General features: G+C 34.5%; 1 protein-coding gene across 1 annotated transcript in view; it reads left to right on the top strand.

The window, feature by feature from the left end:
• Window positions 1–22,160, top strand: part of LOC132701813 (pyrokinin-1 receptor-like) — a 95,678-nt gene that overhangs the window by 13,723 nt on the left and 59,795 nt on the right. The window contains exon 3 of the mRNA XM_060670028.1: window positions 8,887–9,145. Coding sequence (XP_060526011.1) covers window positions 8,887–9,145 — 259 coding nt within the window. The remainder of the gene's footprint in view (window positions 1–8,886; window positions 9,146–22,160) is intronic.

Genomic DNA, 22,160 nt, shown 5'->3' with positions numbered 1-22,160 from the left:
GTATAGAACTGGCCCAGTAGACTGCCTTGTGAATCTCCTTTTTTAATGTTCTTTATTTCAGATTAGGCATCCTGTTGTGTAATTCTAAAATCTCCATCTGAAATGTACGATTCCAGTAATTGTGTGTATTGTTTCGGCCAAAGGCTTTCTTAACTTATACTTAAGTCCCTCATGCCACACTCTATTAAAAGCTTGCTAGACATCAAAGAAAATGGTAGAGCAAATTTTTCTTCCATCTAAGGCGTTCTCGATCGCGTCTGTTATTCTGTGGACCTGTGGACCTGGTCCAAGTGAGTTGAGTGACTTTTTCTAAAGCCAAAGTGATGTGACGGAATTGGGTTATCAATTTATCAGTCTTCTTATTTTTCTTGGATAGTCATTATCTTTGATGATTGGAAGAATGGTGGGGGTATTATCCCAAGCAGCCTGTTGAATATCCTTCACAAAAGTTTCTCTTTCTTTATCAAGTTGTTCTTCGTTTCTTAAAGGGTCTGACACATTTATATTTTCTTCAAAAGTTGTAGTTTAAAGCTGCGCCAATCGGCCAATTTATTAACTAATCTAGGAACTAATTCCTTTTGAATGATGCTTTCACTGAGTGTGAGAAGGATGGGCTAGTGAACGGAGTTCATGTCCTATGCTTCCTCAACATACATATATTTCACAGACACGTTTCGGGTTAAGAAGAAATCAATTAAATCTGAGATTTTATTTGGTTCTATAGGCTAATATGTGGGCTTTCGAGTTGCAAGTGTATCACATTTTTGCTTTTTGGTTGCTAAGAAAAGTGATTTTTCGTTAGTTGTTGTTAGTTATTGTTTTAGAGCTTGACGGGCAGTATTCTGATGAAACTACGATCTCATATGTTCTCGTTTTAACATTAACAGCCGTATAAATATGTAATAAAAATTGAGCACCCGACCTCTATACCTTATAAATGTTTCTCAAAAGTTAGCTTATATGGGACTGTTCAACTACTGCAACAACTGCGCAGCGCCAAGGATCTGCAAACGTACTCTTAGGAGCCCGAACGTACTCTTATCTCGTTCGTATTCGTCGATGACAAATACCAAGAACCACTGGCAGCTGCCCCCTGAAGACCTGTGCAATCTGAAAACATCGCACCACCTACGCCTAAAGCCACTCACACTCATCAACGAAGAAACGTCGATTCCCTATTGTTCAGGCGAAAGACTAAATATTAATTTGACGCAACCCGGCAACACCGCACTAGGACAAGGATGAAAAAGACAGGTCCCGACGGGATTCACGCGTGGAACGGGTGTGGGTCGAGACGCTCCGCGAATGCCTCCTAATTTCAATTAATTTTGATATGCAATACAAATGTTTGTTTGTTTCTTTCTGTTTGGCTTGCAGAGTACCGTATATTTATTAAAGTAGTGAAGAACAAAGTTAAGTGGTTATTACTCCGCTGAACCTATCGGGAATCCAAAAGATTCCTAAGTGGTCCTTCGAACTCTGAAAACAGCGTTAGCCCGACCACCTATAAAGATGGGTTGGCTCAAACGGTGAAACAGAAGAAGTTTCAAAATATGATGAAGCAAGGAAGGCAGCTGCAAAAATATCTGCTCTTAAAGAAACAAGCAGCCGGGAGCATTATAAGAACGGATTCGTGTGGAGTTTGTTCTATTGATGACAGGAGGATTGTTCCAATTATCTTGGGACTGGGAGGTTCTCGCGTCGTCATTATTAAGTACCTACACTTTCAGATTACTGCAAAACACTGTCCATTTATTTACTTATAACTCACTATTTCACGGTTGATGCTACCTTAGACGTTTACGGCGAACGTTACATTGGATTTTTCTGAAAATTTGGTTAGTCCCGAATATTTTTAACGCTGCGACGTTGACGGTTCTTAGAAAAAGTAGCGTCAATATTGAAATTTAAAATGGGACACAATCTTTATTATTGCAGTTTCCAATCCGCTTATGCTTTATGATTGTTTTTGGGTAATATTTTCCTATACCTATCTTCAGCGGTTTTCGAAAAAATAATTATTTAATTCATTTTTCCGACCAAAACATAGCTTCAATTAAGTTTTTATTGCTACGACACTGGAATCAGCAGTACCAGTAGTACATTATTTCTTAATATCGAAATTATACATTACTTACCTACGAGAGACATTTTTTTATTATTTTTTAAATTCTGGCAAATTTTCTGTTGGTTCATGTGTTGTAAATCAGGGTATGTTTCATTAAATGTTCTGCATGCCCTGGCTATCATGTGGTTGGATTGTCCATACATAATAAACAAATTGATGAAAACAGCATTGGAATACTGATTTGCTTCCATTTTGAACCGATTTTATCGACAAAATTTGCACCACAATCAATAATGAACTGTCAAACGGAAAATGAATTATTCAACATAAGACGGATATTTCATGGCCACCTAAAAAACAGATTATGCCAAAGCAATTCAGTTTTCGAAATACTTTCTTTTATTTCAGAAACCAAACTATTTAGGTATAGGAACATGAAACGTGATTTGAAAAAAATTAATTTGCTCCTAGAATATGTAATCTACAGGGTGTATCGTTTTAAAAAATGCACTTTTCACCATTTATGTATCTGGTAGACAAATCATTAGTTTTTACCAACCCTGTGTAATGTAGAACTGACTTCCATATTAGTCAATTCTATGCGATACCATCCTAAGCTACGGGCAAAATTTTTGACTTTCTACTGGGTCCAGCACCATAGCAATAAAAATTTAATGAAAGCTATGTTTTGGTCGAAAAAATGAAGAAAATAATTATTATCTCGAAAACCGTATAGATGGTAGATGATAGGATACACATGATGTCCCATTTAAAATTTCAGTGTTGTTGAGCATCGCCGTTTATGGAACTAATCAAATTTTCGTTACGGATTAAATTTATTTTTTGTTGCTTCAAACTGTTGTTTGTTATAAAAACATAAATAGGATTGCGCACTCTCAAGTTCCAGAATGCGTACTTTTAGGAACTGGGTACGATAATAATATGTACGATAAACAATATACAGATTAAACAACGACTTTCAGAGCCACGTTAGGTAATCTAGAATATATTAAGATTCTATTAAATCTGTTTAATTAAAACAATTCTACTAAGTGCGTACTCTTGGGCGAATCTCCCCCAAAAGAAGTATTTCGGGAGTGCTTTCATAGAATCAGAAAATGTTCCGTTACAAAAAGCTTACAGCGGCTTTTTAAAGCTCACTCTTTTGCACTTTTTCGAAAAAATGTTTTTATAAAAGTTAAGCCACGTCAGTTTTCGTGGGCACTTTTTCTTTAAAAATCCCGATTTGGTCGACCCATTTGTTTCTTATTATTCAATCTAAAAATATCGAGCTTTCTATCCGGGGAGTTTGTCTCCGGCGTTTGATTCGATTACACTCCTTTTGCCGCTTTGAGCACGAATGTTAAGAACCATATTACTATGGGAGCAGATCCAGAATCGTTTAAAAATAAAAAATATTACTGACACTTCACCTTGAATGTCGGAGAAAATATACAACCGGGGATGTTTCCCAGTTAGGAAGTAAATTTTCCCGCCATAAGTTAAGTAAAGAAAAATGGCCGCCGGCGTCGAGTGGACGTTATTTTTCAAACCCGCTCTCCTGTCTTTTCCAATTGAAATTCAGGGTTTGAACAAGAGAGATTTATAGATGTCGTTGGTTTTGGCTCTAATAAAAGTTTCCCAATATTCAACATGATGTCGAGAATTGCGGGAGTGCGCCTCCGGGCATACCGATTGGTGTGGCAATATAAGTTTTCCGAAGGCGACGCCGGTTTGAAATTTGTGGTGCAATTGCTCTTAAGTGGGTCCTTCATTCTACATACATCGATATTTCATTATTTTTAAATTTAAGGAAAAGGTGCACATTTACCAGTGTGAGGCGTCAATATAAAACAATTCATAATGTGATATGATGATGTCGTTGAGAGGGTGCAGTACCCCAGATCTCTTAGTGCGTCTTGAAAGTAATCTTGTGAAACTCTCGCTACTGATTTTTAAATCGGCTTTATCCTGGCTGCTCAAACCAAAAACCCCTGTTAACAGACTGCCCTAGTTGTATTCTCTGCGTCTCTTGAGTCTCAGTAGCAACATCCGCCAAATATATAACTGGATTTCACAATTATAAACCTGTTTCGACAAATTTGATTATACAGATTGGTCCATTTAAGATGAACCTTATCTTAATAAGTACGACACTTAAGGAAAAAAAGTTAAACATCACTTTTACGAAATTCGTCATTACTTGACTGTTCAGCGCGAGGCAGATCAACATGAAGAAGAAAAACACTACATTTTTGCCATCGTCTGGGGATATACCACGAAAATCCACTTGGGACAGATAGATAGATAAATAGATTCATTTCTCTTCAAATAATATCGACAAGTACCTTTTTAGCTCGTCGAAGAAAGATAAAAATAAATACAGGATGGTCCGTAATGGTTGTCATAAAATAACCGTAGATTGAAGACATTATACCACATTACCACTTGAGATAAAAATTAACAAAATGTTGCTCATTTATTTTACATTTTAAATTAACTCCTTAGAGCTTTAGTAATTATATTTTATGGCAGTATGGTAAGAAGAATTCTGTTTTGGTTAGTTTTGTTAGTTTAGTTTTTTTCTGTTTTGTAATTAATAATAAGTTCTATTTACTTGCATTACATGTTGATTATGTAAGTAATTAATGTTTTGAAAAAAACTTAGAATAAAATATTACATACGTTTAGATTTAAAATAAAATCCACGAGTTGTTGCCATAACTTCTAATTCGTAATATATGATAAATATATATGCAATGATATAGAATAAAATCCCAAACTCAATAAAAGTGCTAAATACATTTGAGTTTTTTTAATCTAAGAAAACCTTTTTTTGTCCTTTGTGATCACCCTGTGCAATATATTCTTGCCAAGATAGGTCGGAGCATTAAATATTAACCACATCAATGGATCCATAATAAAAATTCCCAATTTTAATGTTCAAGTTTAAAAAAAATACAATTTTCCAAGGACCTGTTTTTTTCCTCAAAATCTACTCAAAATTTCGTATGCTATGTAAAGACAAAAAATAGACCGAATGAAGCAAATAATTCGAATTTTTAAAAATATTCACCGTATTCCATTAAAAAAAAATGTTGCTTACTATCCTGTCAAACGAAACACTCTGTATACATAATAATATTATAAATAAAATATATTCTTAGGGTCAAAAACATTTGGTATTGAACTTTTTTTCCTCGTACTTATTGAGATTACGAATAGGAGTATCTTAAATGAACCACCCTGTACTAACTTACCTAATAAACTATATAAAAATGTACCACAATTTTCTCTAAAATGCCAGAGAAAATGAGGAGGTAAAGTTTACAAATGGCGATGTCATAAACATGCTATCTGGAAAACAATTTAATATGAAAATGAATTCAAAAGTTCAAAATGGGCCCATTTCTATGGACGCAAGTTTACTTAACCATACATGAATTTATATTATATAAAGAATTTGATGAATTATTAATTAGAGAAAAGTATTTTAGCCGCCGAGAAAAGGTGTTATTAGTTAATATTAATCAAAATTTAAAAAAATATATTAAGAGGAATAATGCAAATTATCTTTGCCCAATGGTTTTTATTTCCATTATCCAGATGTTTTTAAGTCCCAAAACGCGCTAACGTTATTTTCGGCTTCAGGGTCCCTGTCGTGTTTTCAAATTTATCCCCCCATAAATTAGACCAAGTTTAATAATTGCCGCTCGAGCAAATCTCGGCGCAGAAATCGTTAAATAAAAAATTAGTTTTACGTTAAGGGTCCGTTTTTGTCCCGATAAGGCATTAATAAAATTATAAAAGGTCGTCCGATATCGGAATGTTTGGAAATTAATTTTAAATTAGACCCCCGTTTGTCAGGAATAAATGCGGGGGAGGGGTCGCTTTAAATTAGCTGACAAAAACGGAAAAACACATCTCTCGAAGTGGCCGAGTTCCATTTCTTTTTTTTTATTGCCGCGGTGTTAATAGAATTTTCTTGGAAGTCGACGTCTCAGTTAGGAACGGTTAATGAATGGCTGAGAGGACATGGAGGTGTCATTAATTTCGAATTTTTTTGTTGTTTAAAAGAAGAAAAGGAAACGAAGTTCATTCGTTAAAGTGGTATTTAATTAGTCAGGAGAGGAAACTTTACACAAAGATAAATTGGTAGCACTTAAAATAGTTGCAACAAGTATAGAAAACTGCGAAAGTGAGTGAAACTGAAAAATACGTTTTAATTTTTCCAAAACGCGAATAAACACATCTAACTTAAATTAGAATTTTTGAGAAAAAAGTCAGAATTTCTGAAAAACAATTTAGAATTTCTCAATTATTCTTCTGTTTTCACTCTTATAATTGAGCTTTACGGCTTTTCATTTTTGCGTGATCTTTTTCATGAGACCCGTTAATAAAGACCGCATTGCTTATTTTATTGCTGCGATATCAATCTTAAAACAAGGGAAAGATTCATCCAGAAAAATATACAAAGATATTTGGTAAAATAGAAAAAAAATGTATGGTGCTTTATAAGAAAAAATACAAGTTTGCTAAGTATGACAATTGTGAAACATTTGACAATCCAATCCAAACCAAAACTAACCAACTGTCCTTTCAAATAGCAAATCGAATGTTTTCGTTACTTTAATTTTGACTTTAAGTCATAAATTCTGTTTTTTTTTTCGAAATTCGCGCTTTTGTAAGACTCAAATTATACAGGAATAAAATCGTAGAACAAATTGCATGAAAGAAATGCACAAAATTATGGTCGATGATAATAATTTGAAAAAAAAAATAGAAAAGCAAAGCTCCTTAAGTTACGCAAGAATTTTTTTCCCTCATCAAACTCTACTAATCTATTTCCAATCAAATTAAAGTTTTCTCGGGGTTTCTTGGAAATCTCATTATGGAACGTCGAAAAGTGCCGTAGCAGTAAGGAAGCTGAAATCGAAGTTGTTCCAAACATTAAAGATTTCGAACTGAAGATTCAACTAACTTTTCTGGACCATGATGTTTTAAATATCCACAGACCATTGCGAGACCTCGGTTATATAATATGGAATAGTAATCAACTCTTTGGAATTAGTTCTAAAAGCAGGTATATTATGTTATTCAATTTTAATCTGTGGGTATGGGTATGTCGAGTGCGCAATTAAAATAGCAAAATTTTATTAATATTTTAAGATTTTGTTTTATTTTATTTTATTTCGTATTTATATATGTTTGATATTTGACTTGTGTAGCCATGATGGGCTTATTAATATGAATATATTATTATTGTTATTATTTATTTTTGCTCTGATATTCGCCGAGATTTCGAATGGTAGGTATGCTGATCACTCGAAGCAACTGCCAAACATGTTAAATTTAGATATCTAAGTTTTCACATTTCCTACCCTTTTTTGCTTTCACTTCCACAATATCTATTTAAGTTCAATTTTTTTTTCATTTGTCAATGAGCGCTATATCCAGTCTGTTGCAGTCGACAGTCCCGTCTGTTGTTATAGGGCGATCCCAGTAGACCATTGGACCACTATGAGAGCCTCCAACACGGGGAAGGTTGGCTAGTTTTGGTATTGGTTGAGGCAGGTATTTATAATAAGGGGGGCATGTCTGCAGCAGTTCATTTTTAAGAGTCGGTTGTTGATATATTATCTTGGCCAGTTGCCAAGTTGCCAGTTATTTGCAAGCATTTGATAGCCCGTCATGATCATCACATTTCTTACATCTGTCCTCCACAATGATTTCTAGGCAATACTTTTCATAGTTTTTTGCTTTGATTACTCGGTCTTGAATACCCTATGGATGTTTTTGGTGTCCGAACTACTCAGATATATTCCGTGTATTGCCTGCTCTGACCAACATTTTTTTCAAATTCAAAGTGAAGATAAAAACCTCGATAATTATTAAACAAAAGCCTTACGAATTTTTGCACTTCGTGGAGTTATTGGTATTAGTCTTGCAAGTAGATCACATTTGTAAAAATTTTAAAATTTTGATTTTTAATTTTTTTATTAACAATCGAAAATAAAAAAATAAAAAAAAGTTTATAATTTTTTTTTTGTTGACATCTGTAATGTTTTGATTTGTGATGGTTTTTTTTCAACAAAACCATTTTTTAGCAACAAATACATTTTTTGAAGGAACCATTTTTTCTCTAGAAATCATAATTTGTATCAATAGATAGATGACCAAACAAATTTTTCTGATTCGCTCATAAACAATTAACACATCCATAATTTATGAACAAATTGGAATAAAAAAATTTTTTGTCGCGGATTATTGTTAATTTATGTATTCATATGCTACATTAATTTTTTTATTCCTTAATATTCATATTTAATATGTTTAAATAATTTTTGTTGTTATTGTGTCAGAGTAGCGCAACACGTGCGGAAGCCAGACCACCCGGTTTTCGCTCATTTTTCAGGGCTCCATAAAAATTATAAATATTTTAGGTACAGTTCCGGGAGTAGGGACTTGTTTTTAGCAAATTTGCTGATCTTTTCAGATCTTTTTTAACATTTCCAAAATTTTCATTATTTTTCGATATATTCAAAAAAAACAAACCTTTTTTCCACTTAATTGTTTATAACTTTTGCAATTTTTTTCAGCCCTTTTTGGAACCTTTCGTTAAACTTTCTACATAATTTTCCGAATCGAATGACACCATAATCATAATTTTCGGAGGCTATACAAAAATTTTAGAAAAAATGGTACATGTTGACCAGACTATTAGTTTGCAACTTTTACTCATTTAAAAATAATGTGATGAAATTAAAAGTTCCTGTTTAGTTAGATTGTTTTTCATCTTGTTTTTATTTTTATTGCAGGTCGCTATAAGTTTCGCGATACCTCAAGCCCTGGCCCTCAAAGTAGACGGGACGTGCCCCCACTGTCTACCCACCCGGCCGGTCATGGATCACTCATTCGAAATTTCGACGTTTGTGTTTTTTGTGACGCCGATGACTCTGATCACCGTTTTGTACGTGTTGATCGGATCCACCCTCAGGTCTTCAAGGATGATGAAAATGCGAAACGTCGGCGCTAAAGACATCTGCAAGTCGTCGCGGAGAGTCGTCAAGATGCTAGGTAAGAGACTCCTATTAATACACAGAGTGGGCAAGTAACGGCAACGAGGTGCGGTATTAGTTTTAGTTAGGAAAATTAAAATCTTTTTTGTTTATTCCTTTTTGCTCTATCTTTCCAAGGATAGTGGAAAGAGGTGTTCGAATATTTTCTTAACTAAATGTTCATATCTCCATTTAAGTAAAAAACTGACGCGATTGTTATTGCTTACCATCAGGTAATATCATCGCAAAAATAATCTAAGGAATAAATGCAACAATATGATTTTTTTACGTCATTAGGATAGTCCAATAAGGACCCAACAACCCAGCGAAAAACGCTTAACAGTATCTTTATCTTAATAAATACAAGAACTTAAAAAAAGTTGTTTTTTGGGTTAAAATACAGTTTACGAGTTATTATTAATGTCTAATTATACCAAGTAATACTCTGACATTTCTAGGTTTTGACTTACGTAGCAGTTGCCAAATATTCAGTATCTTCACCTTTCCTCCATTAATAATTAGGTTTAGTCAACTAACCAAAATAATTAATTGTTAAAGACAAATGAATTTTTTTATATGTTATTAAATTATTTAATTATTAAATCTGTACTGAAATAATCCGGCTTTTTTTCTTTTACCACGTCGATTTTTTCTAGGCACTGGATTACTATGATGTTAAATAAAACAATTTTAGGGTAGGAAATCGAGAAGCTTTGACAAGCATCAAATAACGACATGAAGAATGCGAGCGCTAGGTCGGATAAAACATAAATTTATTTTCATGACAATCTTGATCGTCATAAATGAATTATTTCTCTCAAAAAAGATGTTTTATTCATTTTTTAAATGGTTTTCTACGTTTTACTATGTAAGTACATCAATACTAAATAAACTTAGTCTTCAACCATTGATTAGTGATCCAGTTAGTGATTAAGCGTAATTTTTAATGGAAAAATAAGTGATATTTGAAATCAGTCAAGCATGTCAAAAAATAAAAATGTCAACAATTTGGGTGCCCTTCAAAGCAAATGTAAAAAAAATAAACATTAATTGCATAAATAATAATTAATAAAGTTTAATGTTTTTTCAGAATCCAACTTTTTTTGAGCGTCTAATTCTTATATTCAGATTTTAGATTAGGCCAAAGATATTGGGATGTGGTTTTCACTAGTTTGTTAGGCCCTTATTTGACTATTTAACACGTTAAAGAAACTCATATACATACATAGTTGCATTTATTCTTTTTTCAGAAAGTTTTTTGTTTGATTATATCAGAAAAATTTACCTGATGGCATAGTATAAGCAATAAGCAACCAAAAACGAGTCACTTATATCACTCTTGATAGCCTAGGAACAGACTTTTTTAATGACTCCAAGTTTATTAATGTACGTTAAGAATTTGGGAAATTGCTTGCTTGCCACCAGATAGAGCTTTAAACTAGTTCGCACTTTAACTATGAGTAACGGTAGAAATTTTTGTAGGAACCGAGTTTTAAAATTCAAGATAACAAATGTATATCCCCAATATATATCCCAGTGAAGTGACAGTTATGTTAAACTAACCTAACGTCAAATATTTTACGTAACCTCAACATTTTTAACTAGGGAAGGAAATAACTCTTTCGAGAGGCATTTTAATTCTCTATATTAAATTTTAAAAATCGCTTTAGTTTTGTAGGAAATATGCTTATTTCTCATTACGCGTGACTGTTAATCTTAATTTTTTTTTATCAAATAAGAAAAAATAGTTTAAATTAATGATTTTGCCTATTAAATATAACGAAATATAAAAAAAAAACATGAAAGCGTTCTGGTGGCTGTGTACTTTAATTTCTTTGCCTATTTCGATTTAACATTAATGTTTAAAGCAAGTTATTGTACTAGCCCACTAAACTGTTCATTAGAAACTAACTTGCTTTCACATGTCGCGGGTTTTAACCGAGTATTGGTTTTTGGGAGCATCGATAATGCAGAGATCTGCTGTAAACATAAAACGGCCATAAAAAATATTTATCAGTTCGCGTTGTTTATTTCACTTCATGCAGATGCACTTGTTATTCAGTGGACCTTGAAAAATGCCTAACGCTTGTGCAAACACATTTATTTCGTGCCACTGAATGCAAGAAAAATATTTACACTTCCACGCAACTCCTGCAATACTAAAGTTTATTTTATCTAATACCTATACACTAGCTTTTAGGATTAAACCCAGCATAATTCATTTTTCTGATTCTTATTCCTAGACTAAATATATTCTTGTTAGTCTACATAACCTTCTTTCATATTATTCGTAATACACAAATGAGTGTGGAATACCTATAGTGTATAAAATAACACACCACATAAATTTATTTCGTTTCTGTTCTAGCGTTTCCTTTAACAGCATGTTAATATGCGAATATGAGACTGTTGCTGTTTTTTATCAACGAGCAGGAATTCTATAAAAACTCTATTTTCCCTATTTAATTGATACGGCCAAACGGGGACCAACAGTTTTAACAAAATGAACTTAATTAACGCGAAAGTTTAGTGTGTTGCAGAAAATTTCACACGTATTACTTAATTTTTTGCGAGCTATAGCATTCTAATAAGACATAATTCTTCAGCTACATGAATTATATATGGGCGCAGCATTTTTATCATGCTGCTGCCTCTCAAATGGAGAGCTTTAGAATAACCTTGTTTGGTTGGTTAGTTTACACTTGTCATTTCAAGCAAATCTTGGTCTTCCTCTTGATTTTTAGTTTTAAAACTAATCGGGGTTGTTTCCATTTGCAGTACCAAGGCTTACTTCTCTCAGTTTTTTTATTCAAACACCCGGTATATTTTTGCATTTTATGATAGCTACGAATCGAACGATATGAATACGAAACATGAATTTATTTACGATTGTTATCAGTTCATTTTCTTAGCATATTTTTCTATGAAATTTCCGGGTATTCCACATCGCGTAAATATAACAAAAATTCTTTATTAGAAAATAGTTTTGTTTAGTTAGAAACCTCCACCCGTCTAGCAGCTTCAGATCTGGAAGGAAAGAGAACAACCCTTAATATTATACTATTCAATAAATAGAACATCCAAATTTAAATTGGCAACATGATGACGCTGCTTATCGCACTATGGATATCAATAAATTTTAAATTACATTTAATACAATGGATTGGGCAAAATAGCACTTCATATTGTAGGTAGGTCTGGTACCAGATTTAAACCCACTGGATTGTTTTTCGTGGGCTACTTTAAAAGAAATCGTATATAAAGATAAGGCAATAGAAGTTTTTGCATTACAACAACAAAAATTCGGGATGCAATTAACCAATAAAATATAAAACTTTGCGAAAAATCCCACTACTGCGTGTGTGATAAAAATATTTCAATTTTGAATATATTCTGAATATTAGGTAATAACTGTGTTTTAGAGACCGATCAATAGATATTTATATATATGGTTGGATTCATATTATAAAAGGGTACTAAAAAATGTAACTTTATTTGGCCACTATGTTGGGTTGTGGAATTGGCCGGTCAAATTTTTTTGTGTCCGTTGATCGGTCAATTGACCTACAAAAATTTAAAATTATGATGAAATTTATATTTATATTTATTCTGGGAACATTTTTTGACTTTTCAATTAAGAAGTGGTCAATTGACCAGCCCCAACACCGCCACTATGTATGGAATTGATTGACAATAGAAATAATACAAAAAATTAAAGATAATTTTAGTGGAAATATCTTTTGTATTCAAACTTTATTTTAGATTTTGTGATAGGGTATAGGTCTCTCTTAAACCGCCCACTCTGTACAAAGAACATATCTTTCTGAAACTGTTTCTTACTTAAAGTAAGTCAATGAATGCCGTCATTTTTTTTTAATGCGTTGATATTTGCTCTCTAATATCTCTTCTTTCTTCTTTGTTTCTCTATTAAAAGTGATTTTCTGGTTTAAGTTGTTTCGTAACGAAAATTCATTTCCTTCAAAGTTCTTCTTACTCATTGGTAGAATGAAATAATCCATTTTCATGTCCGATACTATTTTGTGCAAGGTATATTATATAGGTATAAGTATATATAATATAAGTATATTATTCTTATGATTGCAGTTTTTCATCTCCATTTATTACAATTTCTTTTCTACCTGTACTTCTCTTCGGTGATTTGATGAGGCCGCGTTTATCCTTGTACACAAGTCGACTCTCCAACTCAAGTCATATTCGAACACACACATGACAACTCTTCCAATAACTGCCTAATTTGAAACACCAACTGCCACTCTCCGGACACTTGCCAACTATCTACGTCTATGCAATACGGCTAAAAGCAGTAAGTTTTACAGTCTCGGTTCATCACTCCAAACAATGAACAATTTAAAATGTTCTTTTATTTTTACTTTTCATAATTTTTGTACATTTTAAATTGCTAAATGACCTAGTTGGGCCACTAAAATGATGTGTGACCGAACACAAAATTCAATAAAGAATACAAATTATGTCCTTAACTGATATTGACAACTATATATACGTCTTACTAATACATATAAACAAAATGGCCTATAATTCCCCACCACAGATATCAACAAATCTATATATCTGAAAAGGGCTCGACACGAGCATTTTTTTGGAGTCCATATTCAACTATGATTGCCCTATATTTATGAGAAAGCGGAGAACTGCAGAAAAAAATCTGAATACGCAACTGCATTTACCTTAAAAAAATGACCTAATAATGTTTTTATTAGAATCCAAAATTTCAATAAATAATAAAGTTGGACAATTGTCAAAAAGGCCGAAAATTGAAAAAATAGGTTTTTCCCCACTCCAATTACGACCACCATTGGCGCGTCATAAGTCGTCCTACTCTAATAAAATAATAATAATAATAGCACTTTATTTCTAACAGGTAACATGACTCAATTACAGGAGATATTAAATATAAAATATAAATCACACAATATATATACACAGGGAACGTAAAAACTAATCGTAAATCTACTTGTCTGATAACTAAAAAAAAGAAGAATAGAATTAGAAAGAAAAGTATAAGACTTGTCAGTATCGAAGTATCGCTTGGAGACCATCATAATATAAATCGTAGTGCGATAAGAAAAGTCGATTGATGTCTCCCTTCCAGCCGCGGCACATGAAAAGGTAATTGTTCTAGAACCAACTAACTTGTAGAGAAATGAAACAGATTGCAAGCCTCTGCGCAAGCTCGCCGTCAACCGTGTTTCCTGAGCTTTAGATACTTTACCTTTTCTGCACACACTCAATGGACTGATCGTGGCAGTTATTGGTGGCCATACCAGCAAGTCATAGGCAAGCTTGGACCTGACGTAACAATTAAGTAATATTTAAATATTACCTGAGCTACAAAAATCCCTGCTATTTCTTGTTACGAATCCTTGAATTTGCATTGCACTGGAAACAATTTTAGTAATGTGAGATAAAGTCTGTTCATAGATATAAGAAAGTAACTAACTGATACCAATTAAGGAAAGACCCGGGCAGGCTGTAAGAATGAAATATGGCCAAACAGGTCCGTACTTTGCTTAGAATATGGGGTTTTGGTAGGAAAGATACTAAACAATTTTTATTTATGTATTTATATTTAAATCTAAAATAAAATTACAAATTATTTTTATTGCCTACTTAAATTACTTAAAATTATTCTGTTCTAATTATTATTTGTTCTATATTATTTGCAATATGGATATACGATTGTTCTGCTTTTTCTATATGTTTAACAGAATTTGCCCAACTTTGTGGAGGGATGTTAAAAACTTCGGTTTCTATAAGTTTGATGACATCGGAGTTAACACTGGGAAAAGCATTGTTACGACGAATGGCAGATTTCAGTTAGTGAGGTGGAAGCCTTAAAACTGTAGATTTTTTGCACACACGTATCACAGACGTATTCGTTTTGTAGGTTCAAGCTTTGTAGAATCTCAATTAATTGCTTTTTGGTAGAATCTTCGTGAAAATAAATGTCATTATTATACCTGTAGTTTTGGATCTTTAGAGCCAGCATGCTTCATAGTTATTCTTTTATCTTGTTTTGATGGGGCCTTTGTTTTAAACTTATCGGTTGAGTCAACCCAACCCTTTTCCGGAGTATCATAAGTGTCGAACCAGGTTTCATTTAAGTAAATAATTGGCTTTTGTTGTTCTCTGTAAATCCTAATTTTTTCTACATATTCTAGTCGCCATTTCCGAATTCTAAAAGATTTCATTAAAACTTGCCTTTTGTCAATTTTTTAAAATCTAAAACCCATGTGTTGAATACACTTTCATAAGGTAGTTTTGCCACATTTGCCACCGGTTTCATCTTTTTCAAGCCTCCTAATTAAGACATCTAATGTAGGCAGGCTTTGTTCCTCGTATAACTGATAAATTTTACGCCGTATTATATCTTGATCACTTTCATCTACACTCGAGAAAATGTCAGCATCGCTTCCTTTTTTCCTCGCTGAAATGGGATTATTCACAATTCTCCATAAAGTTGATGTTGGAATTTTCGTCAAATTGGCCGTTTCTTCTAAAGATGCTTGCTTGCAGGCACCACATTCAATGAGTGTCAAATAAACATTGTTTATAACTTCCTTAGTCTCAATAGAATAGTGTTTTCTACATTTGGGCGGGAGCATCTCCTGAGATACACATATTTTGCATAATTCGCACACGATTCAACGCACGCTGTATAAACTTAAACTAAGTAGTATACCAAATCAAAGAATATTAAACACAGGTAGGTATAAAATTATTTTCTATTACGGACCACAATTTTACCTGAATTTAAATTCCGAAACTTTAGGTAATAATCTTGTTGCATTGTATATTACTGACTACCCTTGGATAATCCCATTCAAAAGCAATTGGTCACTTAATCATCAAATAAAATCTCCAGATCCTCCACACTGCAAGTCTAGTAAGGATAGTACCATCCTTATTGTAATTAAGAACTATAGGCGTTTTGTGGGGTGGTAAGAAACCACATCACACTTGCTGATGTTAAGATGCAATTTATTTTGAGTACACCACTGACTGATAATATTGTTGTTGTCCTAAAGAGTCATGCAGTCCGTGTCGGTCCTAAGTAATGCGGTATAGGCAATTTTTTGTTTTAATTTGTTCTCTGCCAGACTGTAAAATCCGAAGTACGCCGCCACGTCCGCGTTATAGGGCGACGCGTGGCTTCGAAAAGTACCGTATCGGAAATAAGAACTAAAAATTAAATCCGGAACCCGCGCTCCGCATTCCGCGCGCTTTGCCATGATTTCGCTTTACTGCCAAATTGCATTTTTCGGCGGGAAAGGAATCTGCCGGTGGGGTTTTTGTTGCCGACGAATTTATACAGACTTGCATATAAACTGGACGAAACAATTTCTTGCCGTCAGCATTTTACGGCAAAGCCGCAGACCTGTGTCAGTGCATTCTGTGGGCTAGCTTGACAAGTCCAAAAAAATTCTGGTTTCAATTTTGTCTTTGTCTTGTGTCTAGTGTCAGTGAGGTCGCATGCTATCTCGAGTAAAAAAGTAAGGATGAATAATCGACCAAGACGAGTTACTGCTTTAGCTGCGGCTACGTATATTGTATTAAGTAGTTCTGTAAACATGCAAAACCTAAAAAAAAAAGAGTGGAGAATATCATTGTATAAAAGCCGTAATAGGTAAGTACAAAAGTAGAGTTCCCCGAACGATATACCGTTTTTTAATAATATTTTATGGTTTTGACTTCGGAATGAGTTTAAGACCCCTTGGTGTAAAGTGCACGTGTACCATAAGCCAGGGCCGTATTTAAGATGTTAGCCGACAAAAACTGTGCCGTGCAAACTGTTGGATTTTAATAGTATTGAAATTATAATGGAGTTGGTGCAGGCTTTCCGCCTCGTCACTTTCTCTGCTGAGGCAGTTTTCCTTTGCATCTTTGATTTATGTAGCGGTTGTTTTTTTATACCGGCCTTGATGTTTCCTGTAAGGCGTCGATTTTCCATTAGTTGTAAAATCTCTTCTGTCATTCCTGGTTTGTGTGTGTTTCCTGCATCCCAATCTACATTTAGTAGCTGTTACAATATTTTCTTATGCCATTTCCTTTTGGAGGGTTATTTAGCAGAGTAACATTTTTCCTTGTATCTAGCTCTTGTAGCTTCTTTATATCAGTCCTTGCTCTGGTCCAGAGAAATCAATTTGATTTCTGTGAAGATCACCTATGACCGTTGGACCATTGTAATTAATGTATGTAGTATAGTTCCTAAATAAAAAAAAGTCACTGTTATAATATGTGATAACATACAAAGTGCAATATCAACGAATACAATAGTTTCATCGGTTGCTTTCAATAATAATAATAATAATAAATAATATTAGATTGTTGAAACATATGGATGCAAATTTTTTCGATAAGGCAATGATTTATACCCAATATTTCCTGCTTATGTATGTTTTATCGATGCAGTTCAGCTTATTATAGTCTATTAGTAGGATACTCGTAAAAAGGAAAGATTTTTATTAAAAAAGATTAAAAATAAGGCATCATCTACAAGTAAGTACACTTACTTTTTATTGAACATACAAAAAGTACCTTACCCAAAAATTAAATTATATGAAATCATAATATTCTTCGTCATCTCCTCTTGACGTTTTAATTAAGGTGTCTACGGTCCTACGGTAGTTAGGATCCAACATTTTTTCGTCTTCTTTAATGACACGCTTGATTGCTTCTCGAAATTTCTTAGCTTAAGGTTTTTCATCTTAAATCTCGTATTGTGTTTTACTACAAATTGTTTCACTTGCGTCCATACTGAATCAGCCGGAAGATATTTTATCTTTTCACCAATTTTTGGAATTGAATTTTCAATATGCAACAGAAATATTTTTTTCTTCTCCCTCTGTAAACTAGCTAATTACAGACCGATCTACTACGTCGGTTTGTCGGTTGAGCCGAGTCACTTCGGATATTTCCGGGATTTACCGCCAATTCTGACGCTCATGTCAGTGAATGTTTTCGTGTTGCTTTGCAAAAACGTACCCAGTGACTAATGAACAGAAAAATGTTATGTAATATGTCAGACAATTTAAATACTACGTACTATAAGCTACAATTGAAATCTAGTGGACTAGTCGGTAAGTAACGTGACATTTATAATTTAAGTTTCCCACAGAAATGTTACATACCGTTCGCATGAACTTTAGTGGTTTTTACAGTTTTTATATTAATATCTTGAAAAGATCAACTGTACTATTTTCAAATATCCATGTCTCATCAGTACCAACAAAACAAAATTGAAAGTTATACGTTATACGTTAGACGTTTATACGATCTTAAAAATTTAATCCTTTTAAAAGCAAACTTTAATAGCTCTATCCTCTCCTTTTCTTTAAATAAACTACTTAATGATCAATTGTAAACGTCAAAAAACAACATAACGTTTTAAAATTGTGTTTATTCCATCACACACGTACACATAGCAGAACCGATCGGAACGACAAACGAACAGTTTTTTTTTTAAAGAAACTTCCACAAGCTACTTCTGGATTCCTCCTGCGTCCGTTTTTGCTGAGTCGAACTTGCTGACGTTTCGCCAATCATCCTGTTGGCTTCTTCAGAGCTTGACTGAAACTGGCTCGCATTTTACTTTGTACCTGCTTTTATATTGTTTGAGGGGGGCGGAGGTAAATGAGGTGCATAAACACCGTCTCTGATGACTGATTCCCATACTGGTGACAGGTAGAGACCTGAATCGTGGTTAAGATTGTTAGGTTGTTTATAGATATCTATAGACTCTCGGACTTTTCGTTGGTAGAAGAACTGATTACATGCAAGAATTTTAGTTTTATGGAATAAAATTTTATGTGCGGTTTCATGAGTGTGCTCGGCAACAGCTGATGTGTTTATTTGTCTTAGTCGTAAAGGCTCTTTCGTGCTCTTTGAGTCTAGTTGATATTTTTCGTCCGGTCTCTCCAATGTATTCTTTGCCGCATATGCATGCAATGCTGTAAACCCCTGGCATTTCAAATTGAATTTTTTAGACAAGTAGTAAATCTGGTTTTGACGTTATACTCCATTAGAACTTTTGGTATGTGGTCAGTGATGTTTTGAATGTGAGGAAGGACCTCAGTGGCAAGTGTAGCATTGCTTTCGACTTCATTGCTATTGGAAGGTTGTGGTGAAGTGTATTTTTTGATAGAACGCTTAATATCTTTAATGTGGAACTTATTAGAGAGAAGAGCTGAGGTAAAGTGTTTTAATTCTGGGTTCAGTGACTCGGGCTCTTTTTTCATACTCAAATCAACAGTTTGCTTGGTGAAATAGGCTGTAATTCCGCGAAAAAAATGCCCCATCTTCCGTCTCGATTTGAAATATACAAGTTCTCGTCGCACTGACATCTAAGCAGAAGGATATTATTGCAGATTTTCTCAGATGCGACTGTCATACCAATGACCAATCGTCACAATAAAACAGTATCTGATTCTGCGGGAACGTTTCGTGTTTTGTAAATTATGGTCCTGTTCAAAACTTTACGGCAATAAACGTCCAAACTGTTATTTATGGAGCGCCGGCCCTTGCAAACGTAACCCACGCGTTTATCGCGCAGTGGCGACCTCTATTGTTGAAGATTAATCGGGCACGCTTCATCCACAAAATTCGGAGCTAGTCGAGACGAGCGTTTTTAGGATGTTTTGCGTCTACTACCCCGGTGCCGGGCCTCCAAGTGAACGATTTATTTTTGTCACGTCCCCCGCCGCGTCGCCGTCAATCAAAGTCAGATATTTTATAAACGATGCCGTACATCGAGACTACCCGAGAATTTGCACCCCGAAATATTAACACAGTATTATAATAGGACCAAAAATATAGTGCATTTATTGCTTTGACGTTTTAAGTGTTTTAAAGTATTGGGTTGTTCGGAAAGACATTTCGTTTTTTTAGGGGAACATGAAAGACAGTTTTCGTATAATGAATAAATATTTTATTAAATTATATATTGGCCATTCTGGTCCAACACCTTTTGCCATCTTTCTGGCAGTAACATAATTCCCCTCTCATAAAAGTTTTGGTCCTTGCTGGCAAAAAACTGGTTCAGGTGGTTTTTGACATCTTCATTTGAGGTAAAGGTTTTGCCATCCAAAAAATTTTGCAGGGACCGGAACAAATAGTAGTCGGACGGCGCCAGATCTGGAGAATATGGTGGATATTGCAGTACGTCCCATTCAAGCTGTAAAAGTTTTTGGCGAGTGACCAAACTTGTGTGAGGTCTCGCATTATCCTGATGGAACACTACACCCTTCCTGTTGATTAATTCGGGCCTCTTCTCTTTAAGTGAATCATTCAATTTGTCCAGTTGATGACAATAGACTTCTGAATTAATCGTTGTATTGTCCGGCAAAGGCTCAAAAAAAAACCATTCCTTTGACATCCCACCAAACGGAGAGCATCACCTTTTTTTGGTGAATGTTGGCTTTTGACACGCTTTGAGCCGGTTCATCTTTTCTGCTCCATGACCTCTTGCCTTTAACATTGTTGTATACAACCCATTTTTCGTCCCCAGTAATAATCCGCTTCAAAAATGGATCATTTTCTTGACGTTTGAGGAGCGAATCACACACGTCAACGCGACGACGCAAATTTCGCTCCGTAAGGATATGGGGCACCCACACATCGAGCTTCGAGGTTAAGCCCATGCCTTTCAAATGGCGATAAACAGTCGAATTCGGCAAATTTAATCTCTCACCGATCTCTCGTGTGGTTATTCGCCGATTTGCATCAACTAATGCCTTTATCGCATCTTTGTCAGCTTCGACCGGCCTTCCAGCCCGTGGTGCATCTTCGACATCAAAATTGCCGGATCGAAATTTTGCAAACCAGTTCTGGCACTGGCGTACTGTTAACACGCCTTCTCCATACACATCCGTCAATTTTTTTCTCGCTTGCTTGCTTGCTTGCTTGCTCTCCATATTTAAAAGGGCACCAACCAAAAACTACTGCGTAGAATTAATAGAACTTTTTCACACACAAGCCTTGCAATATCAGCTCTCAAGACATATAATGGTTATGAGGCTTAAGTGTAAAGTTGGTTTCGAAAAAACGTAATTAAGTCCTCTGACGGGAAAAAACGAAATGAGTTTCCGAACAACCTTATACATTAACCGCAGACCTTCGCAGGACCACGGTAAAACCGACCCCAACAGATGTTTATTCTGCAGCCGGGTATTTTCGAATAAGTAAAAGGGTTTATTTTAACATCAGGTGATGTGTATTGTTCTTAAGACTTTAATCTAAATTGCAATATGTTCTTATATATTACGGAGGTACTTCACTGTAACCCTCCCGGTAAATACGTATTTATGTACCCGATTCTCGAGCTTTGACCCTGCGAGGCTGTTTTCACTGTATATTTCAAAGGGTAAGGGTAAGTACCTGCACTATATTTATTTTACAGGTATGTTTGAAAATAATCATTTTTGTCGTGTGTGCCTGCCGATTAACACCATGCTTCTTATTGGATTTTTGTGTCTTTTACATAGTTCAGCCTATAAAAAGACGGATCCATTTTGTAAATAAATTGTTTTGAATGTTTACAATCTTGTAAAAAATTCAGATGGGGAAGTATGAGCATAAAAACAAGTGACATGACCAAAGTTCCGAAGTCAACTCTAGGAAAAATAGTTGCAAATGGGATAGTCAAGAGGAAAGTGAGAGAAGATGCTGGTACGCAATGCTGGTAGATGCAACACGCTTGTTAGTGTAGGTAGCGAAATTCCTAGGACGGTCCTGGAATAGTTAGGGGTGAGGGTCTGCTCGGCATAAGGGGCTTCTGTTTTGGAATAATAAACAGTAGGCAAAGTTAATCACGGGGTCGGTTGTAAAAGCACTATATTTCTGGTTCGTGTACATTTCCAGTGCCCGTACCCATAGTCGAATCTCAAATAAAACTTACAATTGACCAATGCTTGGGATGAGATTGCATACTATAAAAAAGTTTGGGCCAAGAAACTCGCAAACTGCACCTGCGTTCTTCGAGTCATACTGAAGTACGG

Source organism: Cylas formicarius, unplaced genomic scaffold, assembly GCF_029955315.1.
Source record: "Cylas formicarius isolate icCylForm1 unplaced genomic scaffold, icCylForm1.1 PGA_scaffold_5__7_contigs__length_24384050, whole genome shotgun sequence".
NCBI classification, from domain to species: domain Eukaryota; kingdom Metazoa; phylum Arthropoda; class Insecta; order Coleoptera; family Brentidae; genus Cylas; species Cylas formicarius.
The sequence above is the reverse complement of the archived record's forward strand: the minus strand, read 5'-3'. Positions and strand labels throughout refer to the sequence as shown.